Source organism: Magnolia sinica, chromosome 19 (genome assembly GCF_029962835.1).
Source record: "Magnolia sinica isolate HGM2019 chromosome 19, MsV1, whole genome shotgun sequence".
Lineage (NCBI taxonomy): Eukaryota > Viridiplantae > Streptophyta > Magnoliopsida > Magnoliales > Magnoliaceae > Magnolia > Magnolia sinica.
In genome coordinates, this window is record NC_080591.1 from 48,148,761 (window position 1) to 48,174,176 (window position 25,416).

The 25,416-nt window shown below is 40.7% G+C and overlaps 3 protein-coding genes and 1 non-coding gene across 6 annotated transcripts in view; 3 read left to right on the plus strand and 1 right to left on the minus strand.

The window, feature by feature from the left end:
- LOC131234418 (uncharacterized) overlaps positions 1 to 1,241 on the plus strand; it is a 41,673-nt gene extending 40,432 nt beyond the window's left edge. For all 3 annotated transcript variants that reach the window (XM_058231272.1, XM_058231273.1, XM_058231275.1), the window contains exon 4: positions 862 to 1,241. In XM_058231272.1, coding sequence (XP_058087255.1) covers positions 862 to 1,076 — 215 coding nt within the window. In that variant the 3' untranslated portion in view covers positions 1,077 to 1,241. The remainder of the gene's footprint in view (positions 1 to 861) is intronic.
- On the plus strand, positions 1,214 to 3,117 carry LOC131234417 (pentatricopeptide repeat-containing protein At5g04780, mitochondrial-like). Its single transcript, XM_058231271.1, has one exon. It carries the CDS (start codon positions 1,221 to 1,223, stop codon positions 3,087 to 3,089), a length of 1,869 nt encoding a protein of 622 aa, XP_058087254.1. The 5' UTR covers positions 1,214 to 1,220; the 3' UTR covers positions 3,090 to 3,117.
- Positions 3,118 to 3,124: 7 nt separating this feature from the next.
- On the plus strand, positions 3,125 to 4,324 carry LOC131234419 (uncharacterized). The gene is made up of 2 exons (XM_058231276.1): positions 3,125 to 3,738; positions 4,158 to 4,324. Exons 1-2 carry the CDS (start codon positions 3,440 to 3,442, stop codon positions 4,207 to 4,209), a joined length of 351 nt encoding a protein of 116 aa, XP_058087259.1. The 5' UTR covers positions 3,125 to 3,439; the 3' UTR covers positions 4,210 to 4,324.
- Positions 4,325 to 15,106: 10,782 nt separating this feature from the next.
- LOC131235767 (small nucleolar RNA R71) lies at positions 15,107 to 15,214 on the minus strand. The gene has a single exon (XR_009166288.1). It is a non-coding gene; the product is annotated as a small nucleolar RNA R71 (small nucleolar RNA).
- Between the last annotated feature and the right edge of the window lie 10,202 nt (positions 15,215 to 25,416).

The window sequence follows — 25,416 nt, forward strand, 5'->3', positions numbered from 1 at the left end:
ATATCTTGATGATTGTTATTTTAGAGGTATGCTCCATCAATAATGGGACCCACAACTTGGATGGTCTGGATAGCTCTACATCAGTGCCACGTGTGAGGATGATGAGTTCCCACCCTTTTCAAAATGGTGCTAAACTGACATAAGAGTATTGCGCATGGTATCCTTGTCCCTTTGTTGATGCTAAACTGACATAGGATTTGTCAGCACTGCATTGTAGATGTTGCTTTGTTGATACTTCTTCTTTGAAGCTTTGGAACTATAGCCCTTGTATATCAGTCAGCTGCACATGTGCCATGTATACAGGAGTATGGTCAAGGCTCAAGCATAGAATGTGGTACTTGAGACCATGGTTTTAAGACTTGGCTGAGTCCTGTATGACCTGTATAGGAGGATGGTCAAGGCTCAAGACCACTATTATAGACTATGGACTTGAGACCATGGCTTTAAGACAGCTGAGTCCCATGTGACTCGTCCAAGTCGACTCGGACTGGTCAGACCCGATCCAGTTCAACAGCAAGTCACCTGTATGAGTTACCCTTGACTCAGCCAAATTGGTTTTGTTCATCCCCAACTGGGGTGAGTCCAGAGCTGAGCTGATGCTGACCTGACACAAGCCTGTCCACATAAGCTGGCATGATTTTTTAGAAATGGGTTTCCTACCTGGACTGGTAATTTCTGTTGGAACCAATCCATGGTGGGCGAGGCCTTAAGATCTGATGGCTGGCCTGACTCATTGGTACTCTTTATTTGAAGTCACAATTCAAAATTCCTAGCTGTATAATTGTATTTGTGCCCATCTTTGCTCGCTGATTCCAATTCTGACATGGCTTCTCTATCTTGTATGGCTGTGCAAATAAACAGCGGTGGCAGCGAGAGGTGGAATGGAGACCCTAAGGCCTGCTCTGCAGCGAGTATATATGACAAGAGCATCTGCCTATAGAGATGCACTCAAAAGCTTTATTCAAGGATATCAAGAAGGAATACAGCAGGTCATGGCAAGGAAGGAAGATACTCAATTGAAGCAGAAGGAAGACAGTCCACAAAAGAAGGAAGACAATCCACAAAAATCAATTTGATTTTCTCTTGTATTCTCAAAGCGATGAGAGTCAACCAAAAACATATTCATATCTTAGATAATTTATAGAAACAACGATTTGCATGTCATTCCTTAGTTTTTGAAAGAGGGTTTTTAGAGGTAAGCTTTTCTTGCAAGTGGAAGCATGAAAACTCTGATTTTCATATACAGGAAAGCTTCGTCTTGTGTCAGTTACCAATCTAGGGTCTTCTCTTCCATTCACGGCATTAAATCTGAGACACCCAAATCAGAAAATCTTACATGGGTTGTTACTGACAGTTGGGAGGTGTCGGATTTGCAGCATCTCTTACAGATATGTGTGAGGAAGAGGTCTGTTGCAGAAGGGAAGAGCTGCCATGCATGTGCGATTCAAGCAGGTCTACAAACAGACACATTGGTATCAAACATCCTCATCAACATGTACTCCAAATGTGGGCTCATTGACTCTGCACGTCAGGTCTTCGATAGAATGCTGCAACGAAGCATCATTTCATGGAATACCATGATTGGTGCGCATACTCAGAATGGAGATGTACAAGGGGCATTGACACTCTTTAAGCAGATGCAGAATGAGGGTACTCCATCAAGTGAATTCACTCTTTCAAGTATTCTCTGCGCTTGTGCTGCGAAATTGGCCATCGGTGAGAGCAAACAGTTGCATGCGTTTGCTCTCAAAACAGCATTTGGTTCCAATGTGTTTGTGGGAACAGCGGTGCTTGATGTCTATGCCAAATGCAATTTGATTAAAGATGCTTGTAAGGTTTTTGATGGTATGCAAGAAAAAACTGCGGTCACATGGAGTTCGATGGTGGCGGGGTTTGTGCAGAATGATCTCTATGAGGAGGCTCTAGCCTTGTTTCACCATGCCCAAAAGATGGGCTTGGAACAGACCCAGTTTACGCTTTCCGCCGCTCTCAGTGCTTGCGCAAATCTAGCGGCTCAGATTGAAGGGACCCAGGTGCATGCAGTGTTGGTAAGGAAAGGTTTTGGCTCGAATCTTTTTGTGGCCACCTCACTTGTGGACATGTACGCGAAGTGCGGAAGCATCAAGGAAGCTTACTTTGTATTCTCTGGCGCAGAAGAGAAGAATGTGGTGCTGTGGAATGCAATGGTCGCGGGCTTCTCTAAACACGCTTGTTCCACTGAGGCCATGATATTATTCGAGAAAATGCAGCAGGCAGGTATGTGCCCAAATGAAGTTACATACATTTCTCTTTTATCTGCTTGCAGTCATGTTGGTTTGGTCAAGGATGGACGGCATTATTTTGATCAGATGATCAGAGACAACAACATAGAGCCGAACGTCCATCACTATTCATGCATGGTCGACCTTCTTGGCCGTTCTGGTCTGATTTGTGAAGCTCGTGAACTGATTGAACGGATGCCGTTTGAGGCGACAGCTTCCATGTGGGGTTCACTGTTGGGCTCATGTAGGATCTATGGAAATCTTGAATCGGCGGAGGTTGCAGCGGATCGTCTGTTCAAGATTGAGCCGGACAATGCGGGAAACCATGTTTTGCTTTCAAATGCATATGCCGTGAATAAGAAGTGGGGGGGAGTTGTGAAGGCGAGGAAGGCTTTGAAAGACAGTGGGGTGAAGAAGGCGATGGGAATGAGTTGGATAGAAGTTAAGAGCCAGGTCCACACGTTTGTGGTTGGTGAAAGAAGCCATCCAAGAATGGCTGAGATCTATGCGAAGCTTGATGATTTGGAAAAAGAGATGAAGAAGATGGAATATAAGGCTGAGATTGAATATGATCTGCATGATGTGGGGGACAATCAAAAGGAGGAGCTGTTGAGACACCACAGTGAGAAGCTGGCTCTTGCCTTCGGTCTCATCAGCCAACCATTGGACGCACCGATCACTATCAAGAAGAATCTTCGCATTTGTGGGGACTGCCATTCTGTTATGAAGTTTGCATCGAAGATCACAGGGAGGGTCATCATTGTCCGGGATACAAATCGGTTTCACCATTTTAGGGATGGCTCGTGTTCGTGTAGGGATTTCTGGTGATGCAGTTAGGACTCGCGCGTTTGAACTTGCCGAGCCATTCATTGGGTGGGCCAAAAGACAAGTCCATTCTGCTGATTTGGTGGCCAGTCGTGCATGTTGAATGTGGATCATTGGTCTAGTCATACGCTTCTTTCGTACCGTGGCCCAACCGGTGAGCAGATTGGTCAGATTTTTGGAGCCAGGGGATCTATGCTATGGGGCCCGTCTAATGGGCGCCTTGAATCTTGCACTCATGCACCATGTTGGCATGGTCTATCGTGGCCCAGGATTGGAATTGAGTCATCTGAACTGTATGGCACTGAGATTTTGGATCGCACTAGTACTGTTGCCAATCAGATTAGAGAGTTCTCATGCTTACCAGACAAGATGCAGACCCACAAACGGATGCAGGTGGCAGATATTGGTGGGCCTGGGAAGAGAGCAGTATCCGCAGATATGCTGATATTTTTTATTATTATTGGTATTCTATGAAAGGTGTTGACAATTACAGTAATCAGGCATGCAATGGTTGTTTGGTGAGAAAATTTGGTGAAACGAGAGCTGTATATATCAATCATGATTACAAGAAGAGGAAGAATGAAGATGGAAATTATTTGGATGGTGGTGATTTATTGGCATTGACTGTCTGGCAGTTGATCATCCTGGACTGGTAAGCTCTACATTTCAGTATCCTCTTACAAGGTCAAAGTTTAAATACTTCTCAAGTTTAAATACTTCTCTAAGCAGATTGTAGATATGATTGGGCTACTACTGGGTATTGAATGTGGACATCTGTAAATCACGAATGCTTGGGGGCCCACCTGATGAGTGTACTGCCATGATTTCTCAGTTGAGATGCATATTCCAAGGAGCCCAAATGTCCTGGATTTTGGTGGGAGTGCAGCTGGCCGCATCGAAGTCACATTTTTTTCTTCTTAATTTCTTTTTGGACAGTAACAATTGAATTTTGAAATAGGGCTTGTCAATGGGTACTCTAATCCAATCCATGATTTTAAAAATCAGGTCAATCGCATGAGACTCGTTCAGGTCATCTCCGATTAAGTACTACAATCTGTTTCGATATTGCAGGTCATCTCCCAAGTCACCCCTGATCGGCCAAGTCGGGCTGGTTCAGCCCTGACTTGGGCAAGTTGCTTGTAGGGTTGGTTCCATGGATTAATATTGGATTTCGGGTTCATATCCGATCAGAAGTCATGCGGGAACTGATACCCAGTTGTATGATTTCTAGCTTTCTTTTGTTTTTGTTCATGTGTAATCTCCTAATATATTTGGATACTTGTAAAATCAAGGAAATCCAAGCAAATGGAAGAGGTTTTTCCATTTATGTGACCTTTTGTGTTGTTTAAATGGCAAAAGAAAATATTGAATTTCACCAAGCAATCATTAACCTTTTCCATAGTTTGGATGCTTGAGCACGAGATAAGATGTGAATATTGTGAGAGGAACAAAGATTTCTACTTACTATTAAAACAATACTCTTAAAAATGAAATCCATGTTAGCATATTTTCTTGGAAAATAATAATTTTCGAAGTTTAAATTGGTATGTATCTCCTGATATGCTCCAGTATTGTCCATGAACTATATGGGTTTATTGGTCTGAAATTAACCTGTTCCATCACAATATGCGATAATAGGTGGCCATGTCAGTGGTGAACAATACACTGATTTTAGACCTTGATCATACGAGCAAGAGCCGCAATGTCAGTGATAGCATCATTGAGGGGAAGAGTGTCTGATTAGGAGGATGCTGACAAATAGGCAGAAGCACGACATTGTCAACTTCCGGCCAACTCTTATGGCTTGGCATTGCGTGGATTGGTTGTTCATATAATTTAATTTATTGTACACTGCAACCGTACTGTACTATGCACAATAATCCTCCACATTCTCCCTAATCATTCAAATTGTGGCAATGACATGTTTACATGATAAACATGTAACCTCAAAGTGATGGCAAGTTTGATGCAAGGATGAATGTGATGAGGTCATCACTGTCTTCCTCAAGGGGATAACTACTCTGAATCCGCGGAGCTTCTTTAGACTCCTCATAGAGACTTGTCGAATCCATAAGGAAAAAAAAAAAGAATCTAGAAATAATATTCATTAAAATTTGTAAACTGATTGATTATTGAAATAAATGAGTCTACAACTCTTTATATAGGGATACCAAGCCTTGGAAGAACTTTCGGAATTAAACTACAACTAAAACTCCCTAAAATTCGTAACTTACCATAGATAATAAATTTGCTATTTATAGTAAGTGTCCTATGTGGCTTAACCACATTATTTTCCTAAAATTTCTAAACACTTTTCATGTTGGACACAACTCCTAAAGCCCAATGGATGAAAATTAACAACCAAACCAAAACTTACTAAAAATAGTAAAAACAAAAATAAACATTGAATTCAATTGTCGATTTAATGGAATCTCGCAAATTCAGCGTGGGCAACCCAGAATAACCAGGTTGGTTGGCTAAAGTTGCTCGTCCTACCTCAAAATCATATATGGTATATTGAGTAACTCATTCCGGTTTACGAGATATGCTTGCTTCAAGGTTCTAACGGTCTTGATGACTTTTGCCTCCGATCGGGCCTTCTTTGGTCCATCTTGAACTTGAAAGTGTCCACGACTACTCTACATTAGTCCCCTCCACTTTAAAGAACTCGTCCTACTTCAGTTCATGATACTCAATCAGGTGTGCCCCGTAACGATACCTAGATCAATTTACGATCCACCTTCTTTTGGTCTAACCATGCTAGGAATGTATCTGTGACATGTTTTACATCAGATCCCTCCACTTGAGAAAAACTTGTCCTCGAGTTACTCAAGGGACTTAGATCATGATTTTCAGATAACTTCTGACCCTGATGTTTATTAGCTCTTCTTTTGTACTTGACAATAGACTCTTGAGCTGACAAAATATATGTACTCACGCTCTCCTTGACTTAACTCTTGCTTTCCTTGACTTGACTAGTATGGATAGGTTCCTTCACTTGTGCTTGTAAGATTTGACATTCTTTCTGACTCACCTGACAATGAGAGCGGTTGAGCAATCTAGCCCCAGGGACAAGGCCTATGTGATGTTGGATGTTCCTCATGGGGGCAATCCATCGGGTAAATCTTAGGGACAGACTTCTTTAAATTCATTCAGAAATGACCTTAAACTTGGAAGAATGTCTAAGAGCTTCAATTCCTCACCCTTTACCACTACGGCATACACCTTGAATTCCTCCACAAAATCCCGAATGATCAAGAGAGAGCTCCCCTCCACTTTAGAAGCTTCGGGGTGTTTCTTTGGTGCCATAGGGGCAAGGACTATTTTTCGACCGTCCTTAACGAAGACGTAAACATTGTCTTGTCCTAGGTGGGTCGCATCACGGTCCGATTATCATGGTCAACCGAGTAACATATATCATGATTCCATGTCGACCATGTCACAATGTATCTGATCCTTATAAGTTTTACCAATTGAAAATGAGACAGTGCATTATTCGGTTACTTTGGTCTCGTTCACCTTTTTAATCTAGCCAATTGAGTAAGGGGAAAGATGTTTTATCATATGCAACTTGTCCACCATCACTTTCAGGACAATGTTCTCGCTACTACCACTATCTATGATCACATCACAGATCTTGTCGTTGACGGTGTACCGCATATGGAATATATTGTGTCGCTGTGAATGTAATTCCTTCCGTTAAGTGTATAGTAATCGCCTCATGACTATGGACTTGCTATGATCCTCAGCCACCCATTCTTCATTAGCAGCTCCTTTCTCAGTGGTTTGTTCATCTTTGTAAAATCTGAGGTCTTATTTTGTCAAACCCCCTACTGTGGGTGCTGCACATTGAGGCTTAGATGGGCTACTTTCCATGTCACGGTTTGCAGTCACAAGAGGTTGATGACGTCCTCTTATTGGTTTTTTTCCTTGTGCCATCACTGAATCCTGTATGGGACCTATCATAAGGGGTTGAGTTGAAGGATAAGATTGAGTAAAGATTCTTGTAAGACCCATATCCTAGCCCATACCGTTCCATAGACTTCCGCGGTCCTCCTAGCCGAATTCCGGTGACCTGTGATCTATTATCAGCAATTGCGTGCGATCCTGAGTTGTATCCCGCATTCTAAAGTCGGCTCGACCCGAAACTTGTACCCTAGCGACCGCGCCGTCGCCGCATATTACGCGCCAAGGCGATACCCGGGTAGGAGATGTGGGCCCACGTTCAGTTCGAGAAAAATGCCGCGCGTTGCGAATTCCGAGGGAATCTCTACAACCCCTCACATCAATCAATTAAAGTACAAGCAAGTACCTAGCCCATCACTTTCCCACCAATAAAGGATGTCACCCCTCTCTCTCCTATCCCTAAAGTCAACCTTTCCTTACAACAACCCATTCCTCCCATCCCTCTCTCCTTACATCTTCTCTCTCTCTCTCTCTCTCTCTCTCTCTCTCTCATTTTCTACTCATTCTCCCAAGCAACCCAAGCACCCAACGTCCATGGCTTCCATGGAGAAGCCAGGTGTGGCTAACATCCCTACCACCTGATCCCACCATCCAAAGATCATCTCCACCGTTGAAATTCATCCCCCGGAGCTCTAGGATGCGTTGATGGAAGAAGAAGTCTAAGAAGATCAAAGGTGGGTGTTTCTTAGGCCCAGATTTCATTCTTTTAATGATGGGCCAAGTGGGGCCACTGATTGATGGTATGGATCCCACTTTGGACCCTAGGTGTGGCCAATGGCCCACTATGATTCGCATGATCATTCCATGATGGGGTCATTCTCCATGGACCCCATCATGATGTTTATTTTTCTTATATGAATAGGGTCATATAGACCTTGCATTTTGGTGGAGAAATGATCTCCATCGTTGATTTTTGATCGGTGGGCCCACATGTAATGGGACCCACTTGATATATGTTGTAAATCATGGAAGAGAGGGCCCATAGTGCTGGGGTCCCTCCATCACACATCTTTCTCTTTCTCTCTCTCTCCCTCTCTTTCATTTTTGTGATGATATGGCCGTGTGGCCCACCCGGATGGACCCCACCATGAAGTATGCATCTTATCCATGCTGTCCATCGAATGGGCCACACGGCATTCCGTTTGAACAGGCCAGATGTAGAGAAAACACAAATATCAGATTGATCAAACAGGTGGGCCACGTCCATGTGGGACCCACCATGATTCAAGTGTTGTATCCATATCGTCCAGCGTCTAAGGACGCTGGACGTGGCCAGTGAAGTGTGAACTGACAGTAGGGTGTACTAAACAACTAATTAAATAAATGAATAAATAAATAAATAAATAATATAATATAATATAATATATAATATATGGTATGGTGGGCCCTGCATGGGACCCACCTTGATGTATATTATAAAATATTATATATATATATATATGGTGGGCCCTGCATGGGACCCACCTGGACGTATTTATTCTATATCCGTTACATCCATCTGTCCAAGGGCCACCTTGATGTATGGTGTGGATCCACACCGTCCAACTATCTGGACGGTGGATACCCACTGTGATGTATGGTTTTATCCACACCGTCCATCCATTTAGTTGGACGGGCAAGAGTCTTAAGTAGCCACCTTGATGTATGGTGTGAATCCACATTGTCCATCTAAATGAGTCAGATTCAAATCATTGGTGGGCTAGGCCGTCCGTGGGGACCCACCCTGATATGTATATCCACTCCGTCCATTTCTAGATGTGGAAAGCAGATTGGCTGGGTACCTCACACCAGCTATATAGCTACTGTACTGACAGCAGCAAGTTTTATGGGTCCCACCTATTTCATCCACCCCGTCCATCTATGGACCCACCATGATGCATGTGCTGTACCCATACCATCTAACCATTTGAGAGATCATTTTATGGCATGAGTAAAAGAATGAGTTAGATCTCAAGTTCAAGTGGACCCTACCATTTGCAATAATAGTGGATAGTGACATCCATCGTTCTAATTTTTATGGGCCACAGTAGTTTCTAATTAAGTTGATATTTGTTTTCACTTCATCTATCTTTATGTTAACTTATGAATAGGTTGGATCTCAAAATACATCATGGCGGGCCACACTGTGTTGTGTCCAGCCCTTGATCAGGTGGACCACACCGCAAAAAACAGTGGGATTTGAATGTCTACCATTGAAACCTATTTGGGGTCAAAAGTTTTGGATGGATATGAAATTTATTTTCCTCTTAGTTCAGGTCTTTGTGACCTTATGAACATACTAGATGGAAAATAAATGTCATGGTGGGCCCCAGAATTTTAAACGGTGAAAATCATTATCTCCACTGCTATTTGTGGTATGGTCTAGATGATCTTTCTACCTTAATGTATGTGCTATACATCCATGTTGTTCATCTGGTGGGCCCATTTGGGAGGTGCAAGCCCACCTACTGGTTGTGCAGGGCCCACCTGCTATGCGACTCAGCATGATATATGTGAGGCCCAGATGGAGAGGCCCATTGTGATGTATATTAGGCCCATGAGTGAGGCCCGATGTGATATATATAAGGCCCATATGATGGGGCCCACCTACTTAATCTGAGGCCCATGGGTAAGGCCATTGTGATGTATTCGTGGCCTATGGGCAAGGCCCATTGTGAGATGTATTAGGCCCATTAGTGCGGCCCATTGATGCAGTCCAATTGATGTATATGAGGCCCATTAGCGCGGCCCGTGGACGCGGTCCACTTGATGTATAAGCGGCCCACTGGTGCAGCCCATATGGCATGGCCGACTCGATATATATGAGGCCCATTGGTGCGGCTTGTGGATGTAATCCACTTGATGTATTTGATGGCCCATGGGTTGAGGCCCAATGTGATCGATATAAGGGCCACAAGTGAGGCCCAATGAGACGTATGTGGGGCCTTTGTATGGGGTCGAATGTGATGTATATTAGGTCTATTGTGATGTATGATTACTTCATGATGTATGTAATGATGATTATGGCGAGCCATGCCTTGAAAGCAATGATGGTTTAATGTCTACGTTGATGGGCAATAATGGGTAAATGTCCACATTGTGACCTTCCCTTAAGCGGAGTCAGATTGTCGAGGCCAATTTCGATTCCGATTGTCGAGGCCGAGTCAGATTGTTGAGGCCGATTCTTATTGTCGAGGCCGATTCTGATTGTCGAGGCCGATTCCGATTGTTGAGGCCGATTTCGATTGTCGAGGCTGATTCCAATTGTCGAGGCCGATTCCGATTGTCGAGGGGGATTCCAATTGTCGAGGCTAATTTCGATTGCCAAGGCCGATTGTCAAGGCCCAATGTGATGTATATGCGGCCCGTATTTGATGCCCATTGTGATGTGCATTCGGCCTGTGTTTGAGGCCCAATGTGATGTATATATGGCCCGTATTTGAGGCCTGTTGTGACGTGTATTCAGCCCTTGTTTAAGGCCCAATGTGATGTATATGAGGGTTATGTAATGAGGCCCATTGCGATGCATTTGAGGGCTAGGCAAAGGAGCCATTGTGATGTATATTAGGCTCATGTGAAAGGCCCATTGTGATGTGTATTAAGCTCTTGAGTGAGGCCCATAGTGTTGTATATTTGGTCTTTGTGTGAGGTCATGGGTCCACTATATGTTAGGCTTTATGTGGGCCATTCCTTGGGAGCAATGTTGGTTAAATGTCCACATTGTCGAGGTCGATTGTCTATGCTGGTTATTGATACCAATTATGAGTATGTGAAGTATAGCATATGATACATACCCATACACATCATTTGCATGTTTGTTATGAGATGTGGTTGACCATTGCATATGTCATTGGGCAGATTGTTATGAGACTCCCTGATAGGCGAAGGTTAGCTCACATGAGCGTACGGTATGCGCAGGATTGATGCATGACTCGGTTGTATGACTCATGCATCTTGCATTGTGTGTTGTGATTACTGTACGCCCTAGCGACATCAGCCGTAGCCTCCACAGGCATATCGTGGATGGCTAGATGGGACACCTAAAATATGTTATTAGCATTGGACTACCATAGATGGCCCTGAGTGAAAATCCCTAAACCCTCTTGGTACCAGAGGACGCCCTAACGTCGAGACCGAGTGGATATATATGAGTGCATGAGGGCCATATACCAGTAGGCCGTGTCTCCCACTGTGTCGTGGTCGGTTGGGAGGGGGCGTGGCCTTACCTGCCTGAGGGAGTAGGCATAGCTAGGCTAAGTTTGACCAGCTCGTGAATGGGTCCGTTATTGATGTGCTGGGTAAATATTCGCTGACTACTGGCCAGGCGGGTGGTGAGGTCTCTTCCACTTACCTGATTGTGCACTTGATGGGGCAGCAAGCTGGTGTAGAGTGTACTAGATCCTGGTGATGATCCCAGAGATGAACAGTACTAATATGTGGACTTATTGAGTAGGAGTTGCATACTCATTTATTCATTCATTCACTATCCACTCGGGTTGGTGGTGTGTAGTTATTTGTTACGTGTACCTTCACAATGGCCAGAATTTCGGTTGGGGCGCGCGACTAACCTGAGACCAGGAGTTTACCACATTGAGTCTGACTATTCAAATTAGGTATGAGACTGGTTTGGATAGAAGTCTCTCGTGATAGACCCCATAGCCTGCAATACTACGTACTATCATCTCGACTTCAAACTCCAGCATGGTCATTCCATTCGCACCGCATATTGCATTACATCTGCGGCATATAACATTTTGGGTTACTGTGTTTCTGAATTTATATGGTCTAGATATGGCTAACGGTATTCGTGAACTCATCAGGAATTGTATATTGCATTACATCCTCGGCATCTGATATTTAGCTCTTTATAGTTCCGCATTTACATAGTTGATCCACATTGCGTACTCTGATATTGTTTGACTCATGGACTTGTCAGTATTTCCGTTTCCTCTGATATCATATGATTCATGATCTTACCGGTATTTTCGATATTGTATGATTATGACATTATATTGAATACTTGACACTTACTTTGTGCACAAACTTACACCACCCTCTAAGCTTTCTATAAGCTTATGCACGATAGATGCGTGCAGGTGATGTTAGGTTGCAACAGCGTGGAGCTTGGAGCATGTAGCTGACTTCTGGAGCTTTGATTTTGACATATGTATTTCCCTTTCAGCATTATATTCAAATGTTTATATTAGTCGATATGTGATGATGATGTTGCCTTTGTGATTTGGGTAAACTTGTGATTATGCTTCTTATGAGATAAATGTATGTTAGAAAATTCTCATTGTAGGATCTCAGGATCGGAACCTGGCATATGGGTGCTGGGAGCCGAGAATAGGGTACTATGGAGGCTGTCGGCACTGGATTCGGCGATCGGGATTCCTGTGAATCCAATTTCTGGATTTGGGGTGTGATAATTCTTACAAGATGCATTTCTGCCCTACTTGCCAACTGAACTGCTTTATCCACAGTCCCGACTGGGTGCATGAACTTGGTCCTGAATCATTAACTGTAACTCACCTATAAATCGTACTACCTTCTGTGATTCAGTTTCTGACAAATTATTCTGCGTTGCCAACTGTTGGAATTTTTCAATGTAATCTATGATAGTTCGATTCCTCTGTTGGTAATTTTGGTATTGCTAGAATAATATTTGCTCATAATCACTAGGGAGGAATCATGATCGAAGAAGGCATTTCATCTGTGGCCAAGATGAGATGGGCACCTTGTTCTGTCAGGCACATGAGAATTATAATTGCTCCCACCATGTAAAAGCACCGGATTTTAATTTAAACACTACTAATTTCACCTTTTTATGTTCCGGCACATCCATGTAATCAAATATTGTTCTACTTCGGCTAGCTAGTCGAGAAAATCTTTTATACGTAATAAGCCATTAAAACTAGGAAGTTCGGCCTTACCTCGATAATTTTTGAGTGTGAAATATTGCTTATTTTCTCTATTTATACCTTGTTTTTATAAACATGATAGTGCTTAATCGATTTAATTATGTATGTTTTCATGTGCGAGGTGATTTCGAGAGATTAAGGTGAAATTGATGCCAAAAGGAAGATTTATGCTCGAAAGATTACTAAATGAAGATTTGAAGATTTGGAAGTCATTAATGAAGAATTCACATGCCAAAGATCCAAGAAAACCAAGTGAGGAATGAAGAGAATCAAAGATTTGAAGTGAAGAAAAGAAATCATGAAATTGTCCTGAAATCAAACATATTCCTGAAATTATCCTGAAAAGCATATTTTGAAACTTCGAGTCTATTTTGAAAAACTAAATGCAGGGTGCATAAATTTGAGGCGATTTAAACTCCGAATTTATTTTGAAAAACCGTGTAGAGTGCATAAATTTGAGGCGGTTTATAGATTTTTCCAACTTGGTGTGAAAGTCGTAGTTCCACAACTATAAATTGGACTTTCTAGGATGCTCCAAAGCATCTTTTAGGGTTTGTAAAGGTCTTAAGGAGCATACACAAGGGTGCAACGACTGCCAAAGAGTTTTTCTTCTTCCTTAGTTTATTTTTCATACTTTGTCTAAGAGATTTGGTTTCGATTATGTCTATAGTTGGCTAAACCTCTTAGCTAGGCCTAAGAGGTGAAGCTTGTAACATGTTTGAATGTTTATTATTATTTTTGTTCTTATTCTTATTGAACTTCATTGATTTCTAGTTTGATATTAAGGGAATATTTTTAGTTTTCTATGATTTATTGTGACTCAAATTACAATTGTGCTATGATAGTTTTGGATATCTTCTTTTTCTATTTTGAGATGGTAAGATTGGTAAATCCCGTTGTTCACCATCATCTTCTAGGCATGGTAGGGTGATGGAATCCCTTCCAATCATCATGATTCTCCTCCATTGAGAATTAGGTCAATGAAAAGTTCAGATTTGATTTAAATTGCTTTATCATTCAATTGGCTGGGATAGGATTCTAATTCCAATTGTGTTCCTTGAATTAAATAAGGTTGCATCTTGATAGCTATAAGTGGATCCTTAACACCCTAGTTCCTACCTTTAAATTCATAAGTTTTAATCAACATTATTCACCATTATTCTCAATTATTTAGATTTCAAAATTAATATTTTTCTAGTTTCAGTTTAAGTTATTTTCAAAATACGTATAAGTTTAGTCCATGTGGATTTGACCTTAATCTTATCGAGTTATTATTACATCGTGACCCTACACTTGGGGTTGTGAACAAGTTTTTGGCGCTGTTGCCGGGGACTACGGCTATGTTTTTCTGAAAATAATTGGTATTAGAATTAAGTTAAGATTAGGGTTTATTTTTCTGTTATGTTTTTAGGTTAGGATTTTTTCTTAAATTATTTTTAGAAACTAACATTGTTTTCTATTTTGTAGGATCCTAACATAACAACTCTTAGTCGATAATTTTGTTCCAACCCTTTTTCTTATCTTTTCTAGATCTCTTATTTGTTTTAGTTTTTTTTACTTTTCTTTTTAGGCTTAGTTATTTAGTTACTTGAGGGCTGAGAGTGTTTCATTCTCAAGTGGGTCCATGATAACACTCTACATCTTTTGAATGAAGGAGGATTAGTTAAAGGGTTTCCTATCTATCACAGGATTAGACACCACTTGAGACCCTCTGAGTCAATAGAAGTGATGGTGCAAATCAATCTTAACCTCCAGTTGAGGAAGTTCATAATGAAAATGAGGTGCAGAATGCACCCCACCTTGTACTCTATGAGATTATTTACAACCGACGAGGGTGAGTACACCTTCCTGCATGATATTTCCAATGAATACAGGAACTGTGGATATTAAACCAGGGGTAATTCAACCCCTCCCTAAGTTTTATTGACTAGAATCTAAAAGTCCATACTTACATATAAAAGAGTTCGATGAAATTATATCTACATTACACTTCCCAAACGCGTCTGAGGATACAATTAGACTGAAATTGTTTCCTTTCACCTTAAAAGAAAAGACTGAGTTGTGGTTACATTTCTTAAGACCAAGGTCCGTTGGCACGTGGGCTGAGATGACAAGGGAGTTCCTTAAAAAGTTCTTCCCCTGTCATAAAATAAATATCTTAAGGAAAATAATCATGAATTTTGCGCAAAAAGATGATGAGACCTTCTTCTAAAGTTGGAAGTGATTTAAGGATCTCATAAATTCATGTCCACAACATGGGTACGAAACATGGCGTATAATAAGCTTTTTATATGAGGGATTGACCTCACCCATGCGCCAATTTGTGGAGATGATGTGTAATGGGGAATTTATGAATAAGGAAGCCGATGATGTGTAGGATTATTTTGATAAACTTGCTGAAAACGCGCAATCATGGGATACCTCTTCAAGAATTACCACTTCTAAGCCTACTTAATCAAAGGAAAGAGGAGGAATTTATGTTCTAAAAGAGAAAAATGATATAAATGCAAGAGTGGCCAAACTCACAAGAAAAGTGGAGGCCATGAACTTAAGAAGGTAGAACCCGAAAAGATTGCAGAAGTTGTTTGTGGTATTTGTGCTTGTAACATACATACAACTGAGAATTGCCCAACAATTCCTACTTTTCAAGAGATATTGAATGAACAATCAAATGCCGTAAACAACAACCAAAAACCTTTCAGTGGAGCCACCTCAAATATATATAACTCAAGCTGGAGGAACCATCCAAACTTCAGTTGGAGGAACGGACAAACAACTAGTCCTCAAGGGATCCTTAACCAATTTTTAAATCAAAAGAAACCTCAAGAGGATCCGGTCTTAAAACATATACAAAACCAAGAGCTTTTTAATTAAGGTATGCTGCAAGCCTTTTAAGGCCTTACAAAGGCCACACGAGGGCTTGAAACAAAAAATTCAATTGGGAGAAAGGGATCCTTCCGGCTCAGCCTCTCCCCAACCTAAAACAACAATATGAAATCAGTGACCCAAGCTATTCAAAACAGATGGAGAAGGCTAAGTCTATCACCACTTTTAGGAGTAGGAAGATAATTGACAAATCTATTCCAGTGAGGGCTGCAAAGCATAAGGACCCAAAAATAGATGAAAATGATAGACCTAGCAATGCTCCACATGGGTTAGAATCGGAACCTCAAAGTAAGCCAATTACGCTATTCCCTCAACGGTTGATTGCACCAAAACCTCTCTATAACTCTTAGGATATTCTAGAGGTGCTTAAGCAATTAAAGGTCAACATCCCTCTATTGGATGCCATTAAAAAATTCCCTTCATATGCCAAATTTCTGAAAGATTTATGTATGATCAAAAGTTGGTAAAACATACAAAAGAAATTTTTTTTGACAGAAAAAGTGAGTGCCATCCTCAAGCAAGATGTGCCACAAAAATACAAAGATCCCAGTAGCGCAACCATCACTTGTGTAATTGAGAACCACCGGATTGAGCATGCACTTCTTAACTTGGGGACAAACATAAATCTGATCCCTTATTCGGTTTATAAACAATTGGGTCTAGGTGAATTTTAACCCACCTGGACCACATTACAACTTACTGATCATTCAGTTCATGTACTGAGAGGGATGATTGAGGATGTGTTGGTCGAAGTTGATAATTTTACTATCTAGTAGATTTTATTGTCCTGGATACTCAACCCATCATAGATGTGAGCACTCAAATACCCGTTATTCTTAGTCGCCCATTCCTTGCTACATCAAATGCTATCATTAATTGTATGAATAGAATTATAAATTTATTTTTCGGATATATGACATTAGAGCTCAACATCTTTTTCAACATGAACAAACAACCAGAGGATGATGACGATACCCACGACATTAATATGATTAATTCTTTCATGGAAGATAGAGAACTCCTGACTCTATACTCTGACATGTTAGAGACATGCTTGAACCACTCCCTTGATTTAGATGATGACATAATTAGGGAGATGGATGCCTTGCTTGATGCTATGCCGATACTTGAAGTTAACCGGTGAAGGCTACAATTTGAAAAATTAACCCAAACCGATGTAGTGCCTCTACCGTCTAACCTCAAAGCATCGAAGCTTAACCTAAAACCTTTGCTCGATGATCTTAAATATGTCTATTTAGGTTAAGATGAGACATACCCAGTAGTGATCTCTTCCCACCTTGAGAAAGAACAAGAGAGTGTGCTCATTTCCACTCTCGTTGAGCATAAATGAACTCTTGGATGGTTGATTATAGACCTAAAGGGAATTGACCCTTTGATTTGTACTCACCGCATCCATCTTGAGGATAATGCAAAAACCTCCTGACAACCACAACGTCGACTCAATCCAACTATGAAAGAAGTGGTTAAGGCTGAGGTAATTAAGTTATCAGATTTGGTATCATATACCTTATATCTGACAGTCAATGCGTGAGTCCAACTCAGGTAGTTCCTAAGAAGTCTGAAATCACCATCGTAGCCAATGCTGACAATGAACTCGTGCCAACTAGAGTTACTATTGGTTAGAGAATGTGCATTAACTATAGGAAGTTGAATACCATCACAAGGAATGATCACTTTCCTTTGCCCTTTGTTGATCAAATTTTATAAAGGCTACCCGGTCAATCTTACTATTGCTTCCTTGATGGATATTTGGGATACAATCAGATAGAGATAGCCCTTGAAGATTAAGAGAAGACAACATTGATATGTCCCTTTGACACACTTGCTTACTGAAGGATGCCATTCGAATTATGTAATACCACCGTCACTTTTCAGCAATGCATGTTGAGTATTTTTTCTGATATGGTGGGACAATATTTATAGGTATTCATGGATGACTTCTCTGTCTTTGGTCCATCCTTCAGCGAGTGTTTTAAAAATATTAAATGTGTGCTGAAGTGATGCGAGGAAAAGAATTTGGTTCTGAATTTGGAGAAATACCATTTCATGGTTCCCAAGGGAATTGTGCTTGGACACATAATTTCGTCTAAGGGAATTGTGGTAGATAAGGTAAAAATTGATCTTATCTCTAACCTACCTCCACCCAAGAGTATACGTGATGTGCGATCCTTCCTAGGATATGCCGAATTTTATAAACGATTCATAAAGGACTTTAGTCATCTCTCTCATCCTTTATGCAATCTACTTCAAAAGGATGTACCATACGAGTGGACTGAACAATGCTAAGAAGCTTTCACTAAGCTCAAGCGCATGTTAACTACCGCACCTATTATGCAGCCACCTGATTGGAGCATCCCTTTTGAGATTATGTGTGATGCATCTAACATGCTATTGGGGTGGTGTTAGGCCAGAGAAAAGAAAAGAAGCCCTACGGTATTCACTATGCAATTACGTAAGTGCTTATATTTAAAACATATTTTACTTTGTCAAATTTCATAGTCCGGTTATGATCGCAACCTCGATTGAAGACAAGCTATCAACTAGATTATGCATTTGGAAAGAAGACTTAACATCTCATAGCAAGATCATTCATGGTTTAAAGTTTAGAACACTTCGTATGAGTCAACCTACAGGTGGTATAAACCTAGTTTGACCATGGGTTAAATGTATTTCACTCATCATATTTAGAATCATATTTTATGTTAAATACACTCAAGTTACTCCAGCCCGAAGTCCGGTTTGGCCAGCCTAATTATTTGGGCCAACCCTACAATATTTGGTCAAAAAGACAATTTGACAAAGTCTTTTTACAGTAGGTTCGGCTAGCCCAAGGTGGTTTAGGTTAATTTCCAACAATAGAACAAAATCAGATTTTGGACCAGTTAGGCCAGCTGAATCTCCTGCTCAGCCAGCCGAATCTGGTGTTCGGCTAGCCAAACTTGGGCTTAGGCTAGCCGAAGTTTTGAATGATTTTATCCTGCAATATTTGAGTTCAGATTGGAACATAATCTTTGAAGTTCGGCCAGCTGAACTGATTCTCGGGCCAGCCGAACTACACAGATCCGTGGCTATAAATAGAGACTTTCTCTTACTCTTTAAAACAACAAAAATTCATAGTTTCATATTGTGTTGTAAAGAGAAATTCTTCAAGCCTCCTTAAGTTATTTGTGTTGTAATTCTTATTATTATTAACTTATTCCATTCTCTTTCTCAAGGTTTGATTAAATTGTTTTGATAGAGTAATCCTTACTTTACCCTGAGAAAAGGGAGAATCGAATCTGCAGCAATAGGGTTTCATTTATTTCATTGAAAATCTATTAGATACCTTTATATATTTTTAGGTTGAACTCATACAACGACTTCATCAATATCTCAAGAAGAAGATCGCTGCATTCAAGCTACAGCTATGACTTTGACTCACTAAATCGAAGATAAGTACTGTCTTTTAAATTAATTCAGTTTAGATTTTTCTGAGATAGCCTGAAAATCTTAGCGGGTTTGTTTGTGGTGACTTTGTAAAATCACAAAGTGGGTTGGATTGTGATAACCTGTGAAAATCGCAATAACTATATAAGGTTGTTAAGGTGAACCTGGAAAACCTTAAAATAGTGAAAGCTAAAATTGCGAGGGTTGTAATTTTGGGAGTGGAGTAGGTTGCATTGAGGCACCGAACTGCTATAACTTATTTATGCATTGTGATAATGGGATATTATTATTTGTGCTATTATTATGATTTATTTATTCTTTGCATTAGTTTAATATTTTGATTTTAAAGACATTGTGACATAAGGTTGTCCTACCAAAATCTTTTAGGTGTAATGTTGTCCTACAAATTATTTGATATCAAGAATTCAATACTTTGCAAAATTGTATTTGAAACGGCGAGCTCTCAGACCTAAAGGGGGGGGGGGGGGGCGGGTGAATAGGACTATGACAATTTAAAAATTAAAGAACTGAAAGATTAAATAAATCAGAACTAATCAGAGATCTCAACTGTAATAGTATTGAGAAATTGATTCAAACCTTGTTCAAAGGACAACCTTACACCAAAAACAGATGTTTTAGGTAGGACAACCTGATTTCTTGAATGTAGTAAGGATTAAGATCACAAACTAAAATAAGAGGAAAGTGAAATAAAGCTATCTATTACAAGCATTCACCACATGCACATAAAAAGATTACAGCCATTCAACACATATACATCATATACATCATTCACCACAAAATATCAGGAGTTATAGTGGTTAGGTGTGGACACCAACTGTTCTCAAACAGCTACACCTACTCCACTCCCAATAATCACAACCCACGTGATATTGGCGTTCACTTATAATTAAGGTTTTCTCAGGTTCACCTTAAAACGTATACAGTTGTGTTTTCAAATAGGCTATCACAATCAAAACCCCATGCTGAGATTTTCTGGTTATCTCAGTCAAAACCAATACAGAGATTTTCTGGATATCTCAAGAAACCAAAAATGAATAAAGAATAATACTTATCTTCTTCTGAAGACACTCTTTGGTGTAGCACGTTGAACCGCTTCTCTTGATGTAGAAATGTTCAATGTCCAATAATACAATCAAGGGTTCTAGGTTTTAAATTGATTTTAAATTAATTCAAACATTGGGCTACTTGTTTGAATTCCTTAGATCTAAAAAACAAGAGTATAAACTCCCTTTATAACATAAGATTCATAAAATAGATCAAGAAATTACAAAGCTAAAAGCTATTAAAAAGATTTAAAATTATCGTGCTATAGCTTGAAGAAGATGGAGACTTTTCTCTCTCAAAGTGAAGGTTTTTTGTGGCTTTAAATGAATAAATAGAATGAGAAAAGGCCTTTATTTATAGGTTGAAAATTGGTTGCTTCGATTGGTCTAAGGTGTCCTTTGACTCGTTTAAGAATCAACCAAATTTCAAATTTTGGGCATGATCGGATAAAACCGTTCTTTGACCGGTCGAGCACAACCTTCGACTGGTCAAGGGTGCCATAAAATGGTTGCTGGACTTTGAGTCGAGCACCCTTCGACTCGTCGAGCACCCTGCTCGACCGGTCAAGGAACCACCAAAAAAAGTCCATTTTTAAGTTTAAATCTTGGACTAGTCGAAACGTTCCCTATACTAGTCGAACCAAAGCCTGGACTAGTCGAACTAAGGCTTAGACTAGTCGAACTAAAGCCTAACCAAAGTATAAAAACCTATACATGTTTACTATATGAAAGAACCTAAGTCTAAGGTCTCTCTAGGGTCAATTATACCTGAAATTATTGGACATTGAAGTGTATACCATGAAACTTCTACTTGAATCTTCAGTAGTATTCAGTAGATATTCCACTTGAAGTAAACTTGTTGTAGCTTGATCTTGAACTTGAAGTGAAGTACAGCTTAAACTTGAAGTAACTATCTTCATGTCTTGCACTTTCCAACTTCATGTGTTGATCTTGAAGGTGAACTTTCCATCTTGATTTACTTGAAGGTGAACTTTCCAACACATGTGTGAGCCACATTATATGCTATTTTATCCCATTAAATTTAACAAATAAGGGTGCTTTATACATCACAACACTTACAGTATTCCATTGATTTATTATTCCGCATTATATTGAAATATTTGGCATTGTCCTATTCACCCCCCTCTAGGACATCTATAGCTCGTCCTTTAAAAGTAAAACTCTAAATTCTGCCCAAGTGAACTACTCTACTACGGAGAAGGAACTCTTAGTTGTAGTGTTCGCTTTGGACGAATTTAGGTCCTACCTAATCAAATCCAAGATCGTCATCCATACCGACCATACAACGTTAAAGTATCTTCTTTCTATGACGGATGCCAAGCCCCACCTGATAAGATAGATCCTCTTACTCCAAGAGTTTGATATTGAAATACGAGACAAAAAGGAGCAGAAAACGTAGTGGCTGACCATCTTTCTTGACTTGACCTTCCTGATTCTCTTGAGCCGACACTAATAAACAATATGTTCCTTTATAAACACTTGTTTAAATTCTCCCAACTACCTTGGTTTGTTGACATTGCAAATTATCTTGCTACTGGTTTCACGCCAACATATTGGACTGCGTAAGATAAGGAAAAAAATTCTTCGCCGAGATACATAAGTTTTTCTGGGATGATCCTTATTTGTTTAAATATTGTCCAGACCAAATTCTAAGGAGAAGTGTGCCAGACAGTGAACATTAGAGTGTCATCTCCTTTTTCATTCTCAGGCCTGTAGTGGTCACTTTTCAACTAAAAAGATCACCGCAAAAATTTTACAGTGCGACTTTTACTGGCCCATGATGTTCAGAGATACTCATGAGTTTTGCAAAGCATGTGAGCATTGTCAAAAATTGGGAGGGTTATCCCATCGAAATATGATGCGTTTGAACCCCATTCTTATCATTGAAACATTTGATTGTCGGGGCATTGATTTCATGGGACCATTCTCCCAATCCTTTGAAAATATTTACATTTTGTTAACAGTAAGCTATGTCACTAAGTAGGTCAAAGCAATCCTGTGCCGGAATAATAATCATAAAACGGTCATTCGATTCTTAAAAGAAAATATCCTTTCTAGGTTTGGAACGCCTCGGGCCATCATTAGTGATGGAGGTTTGTTCACTCTCCATGTCACACCCCAAACTCGGAAACTGGGCTCACAAAATTTCGATCGCCGGATCCAGTGCCGACAACCTCTGTAGTACCCCATTCTCGGATCCTAGCGTGCATACACCATATTCCGATCCTGGGATTCTACAAGGAGGATTTTCAACATGAATTTATCTCATAAGAAGCATAACCATAAGTTTACCCAAATCACAAAGGCAACATCATCATCACATATCCACTAATATAAATATTTGAATACAGTGCTAAAAGGGAAACACATATATGTCGAAATCAAAGCTCCAGAAGACTGCTGCATGTCCAGAGCTCAACGCTGCTGCAACCTAACATCACTTGCATGATCTATTATGCATAAGCTTATAGAAAGCTTAGAGGGTGGTGTAAGTGTGTGTACAAGGTAAGTGCCAAGAATATAATACAATGCCATAATCATACAATATCGAAAATACTGACAAGATCATGAATCATACGATATTAGAGTAAGCGAAAATATTGACAAGTCCATAAGTTAAACAATATCAGAGTACGCAATACAGATCAACTATACAAATGAGGAGCCATAAAGAGCCAAATGTCAGATGCCGAGGATGCAATGTAATATACAATTCTTGTTGAGTTCATGAATACCGTCAATTGTATCTAGACCATATAAATGCAGAAACACAGTAACCCAAAATGCCATATGCCGCGGATGTAATGTAATATATGGTACGAATGGAATGACCATGCTGGAGTTTGTGAAGTCGGGATGATAGTACGTAGTATCGCAGGCTATGAGGTCCATCAGAAGGGACTTCTATCCAAACTAGTCCCATACCTAATTTGGATAGTCAGACTTAATGCGGTAAACTCCTGCTCTTAGGTTAGTTGTATGCCCCAACCAAAATCCTGCCATTGCAAAGGTACACGTAACAAATAGTTGCGCACCACCAACCCGAGTGGATAGTGAATGGATGAATGAATGAGTATGCAACTCCTACTCTACAAATCAGTATTGTACATCTTTGGGATCATCACCGGGGTCTAGTACACTCTACATGCAATCACCGCCCATTGGATGCGCAACCATGTAAGTGGAAGAGACCTCACTATCCGCTTGGCTAGTATTTAGCCAATATCTACCCGGCACGTCAACAGCGGACCGAATCATGAGCTGGTTAAACTTAGTCTAGCTATGCCTCCTACCCTCAAGCGGGTAAGGCCACACCCCTTCCCAACCAACCACGACATAGTGGGAGAAGCGGCCAAATGGTATTCGGCACTCGGGCGCTCATGTATTCACTCGGTCTTGACGTTGGGGCGTCTCCTGGCCTTAGAGGTCTAGGGATTTTCACCCAGGGCCATTTATGGCGGCCCGATATTAGTAACATATTTTTGGTGTCTCATCTGGCCATCCACGACATGCCTGTAGAGGCTACGACCCTAATGTTGCTAGGGCGTACAGTAATCACAACACACAATGCAAGATGTATGAGTCATACAATTCAGTCATGCATCAATCCTGCGCATACTATGCACTTATGTGAGATAACCTCCACCTATCAGGGAGTCTCATAACAACTTGCCCTATGGTCATTTGCAATGGTCAATCATATCTCATAACAAACATGCAAATGATGCGTATGGGCATGTATCATGATGCTATGCTGTCACATACTCATAATCAATATTGACAACTGACACTGATAATCGGCATCAATAATTGACCTCAACAATCGGCCTCGACAATTGGAATCAGCCTTGACAATCGGAATCCACCTCGACAATCGGCCTTAGTAATCGGCTCGACAATTGGAATCGACCTTGTTAATCGGCCTCGACAATGGTAATCGGCCTTAACAATCGGAATCGACCTCAATAATGGTAATCGCCTCGACAGTCGGAATCGGCCTCGACAATCAGAATCGACCTCGATAATCGGCCTCGACAATTGGTCTTGACAATGGTAATTAGCTTTGACAATCGAAATCGGCCTCGACAATCAGTCTCGACAATCGGAATTGGCCTCAACAATTGAAATTGGCCTCGATAATCAACCTCGACAATCGACCTTGATAATCGAAATCGGCATTGACAATCGAAATCGGCCTTGATAATGGTAATCGGCCTCGTCAATTAGAATCGGCCTCGACAATCAGAATCAGCCTTGATAATGGTAATCAGCCTCGACAATCGGAATCGACTTCGTTCATTAGAATCGGCCTCGACAAATCAGAATTGGCCTGAAATCAGTATCGACAATCGGAATCGGCCTCAACAATCAGAATTAGCCTCGATAATCAGAATCGGTCTCGACAATCAGAATCGGCTCAATAATCAGAATTGGCCTAAGGGAAGGTTACAATGTGGACATTTAACTATCATCGCCCATCAATGTAGACATTTAACCAGCATTGCTCCCAAGGAGTGGCCCACATAGAGCCAAATATATAGTGGGCCCATGGCCTCACACAATGGCCTAATATACATCGCGATGGGCCCCATCACATCACAATGCGCTTAATACACATCACAATGGCCACATATAATCTCAATGGGCCAAATACTTCATATGGGCCTCACACCCGGTCCCTAAATACATCACGATGGGTCTCATATAAATCAAGTGGGCCTCATCATCGGGCTGCACCAATGGGCCTCATATACATTAAGATGGGCCGCATCAACGGGCCGCGCACAAATGGGCCACAAATACATCACTTAGGCATCATCAAATGGGCCTTATGTAAGATGGACGACGTGAATATAAAACATATGGATGACATGGATTTAAAACAGATGCACGGTGTGAATTACAAAGGATGGCGTGGATATAATACATACACCATGGCAGGCCACATAAATCAGGGCCCACCATCCTATACACATGGAAGATGTGGATATATGCAACACATCAAGTTGGGACCCACACATGTGGGTAAAACACTTATAGCACATG

What these genes read in the sequence shown, in the direction of transcription:
- LOC131234417 (XM_058231271.1), top strand. Translation starts at nt 1,221, where the DNA reads ATGAAAACTCTGATTTTCATATACAGGAAAGCTTCGTCTTGTGTCAGT.
- LOC131234419 (XM_058231276.1), top strand. Translation starts at nt 3,440, where the DNA reads ATGCTTACCAGACAAGATGCAGACCCACAAACGGATGCAGGTGGCAGA. An exon ending in CAGTTGATCATCCTGGACTG is followed by an intron (nt 3,739 to 4,157) that starts GTAAGCTCTACA and finishes TCGATATTGCAG; the next exon opens with GTCATCTCCCAAGTCACCCC.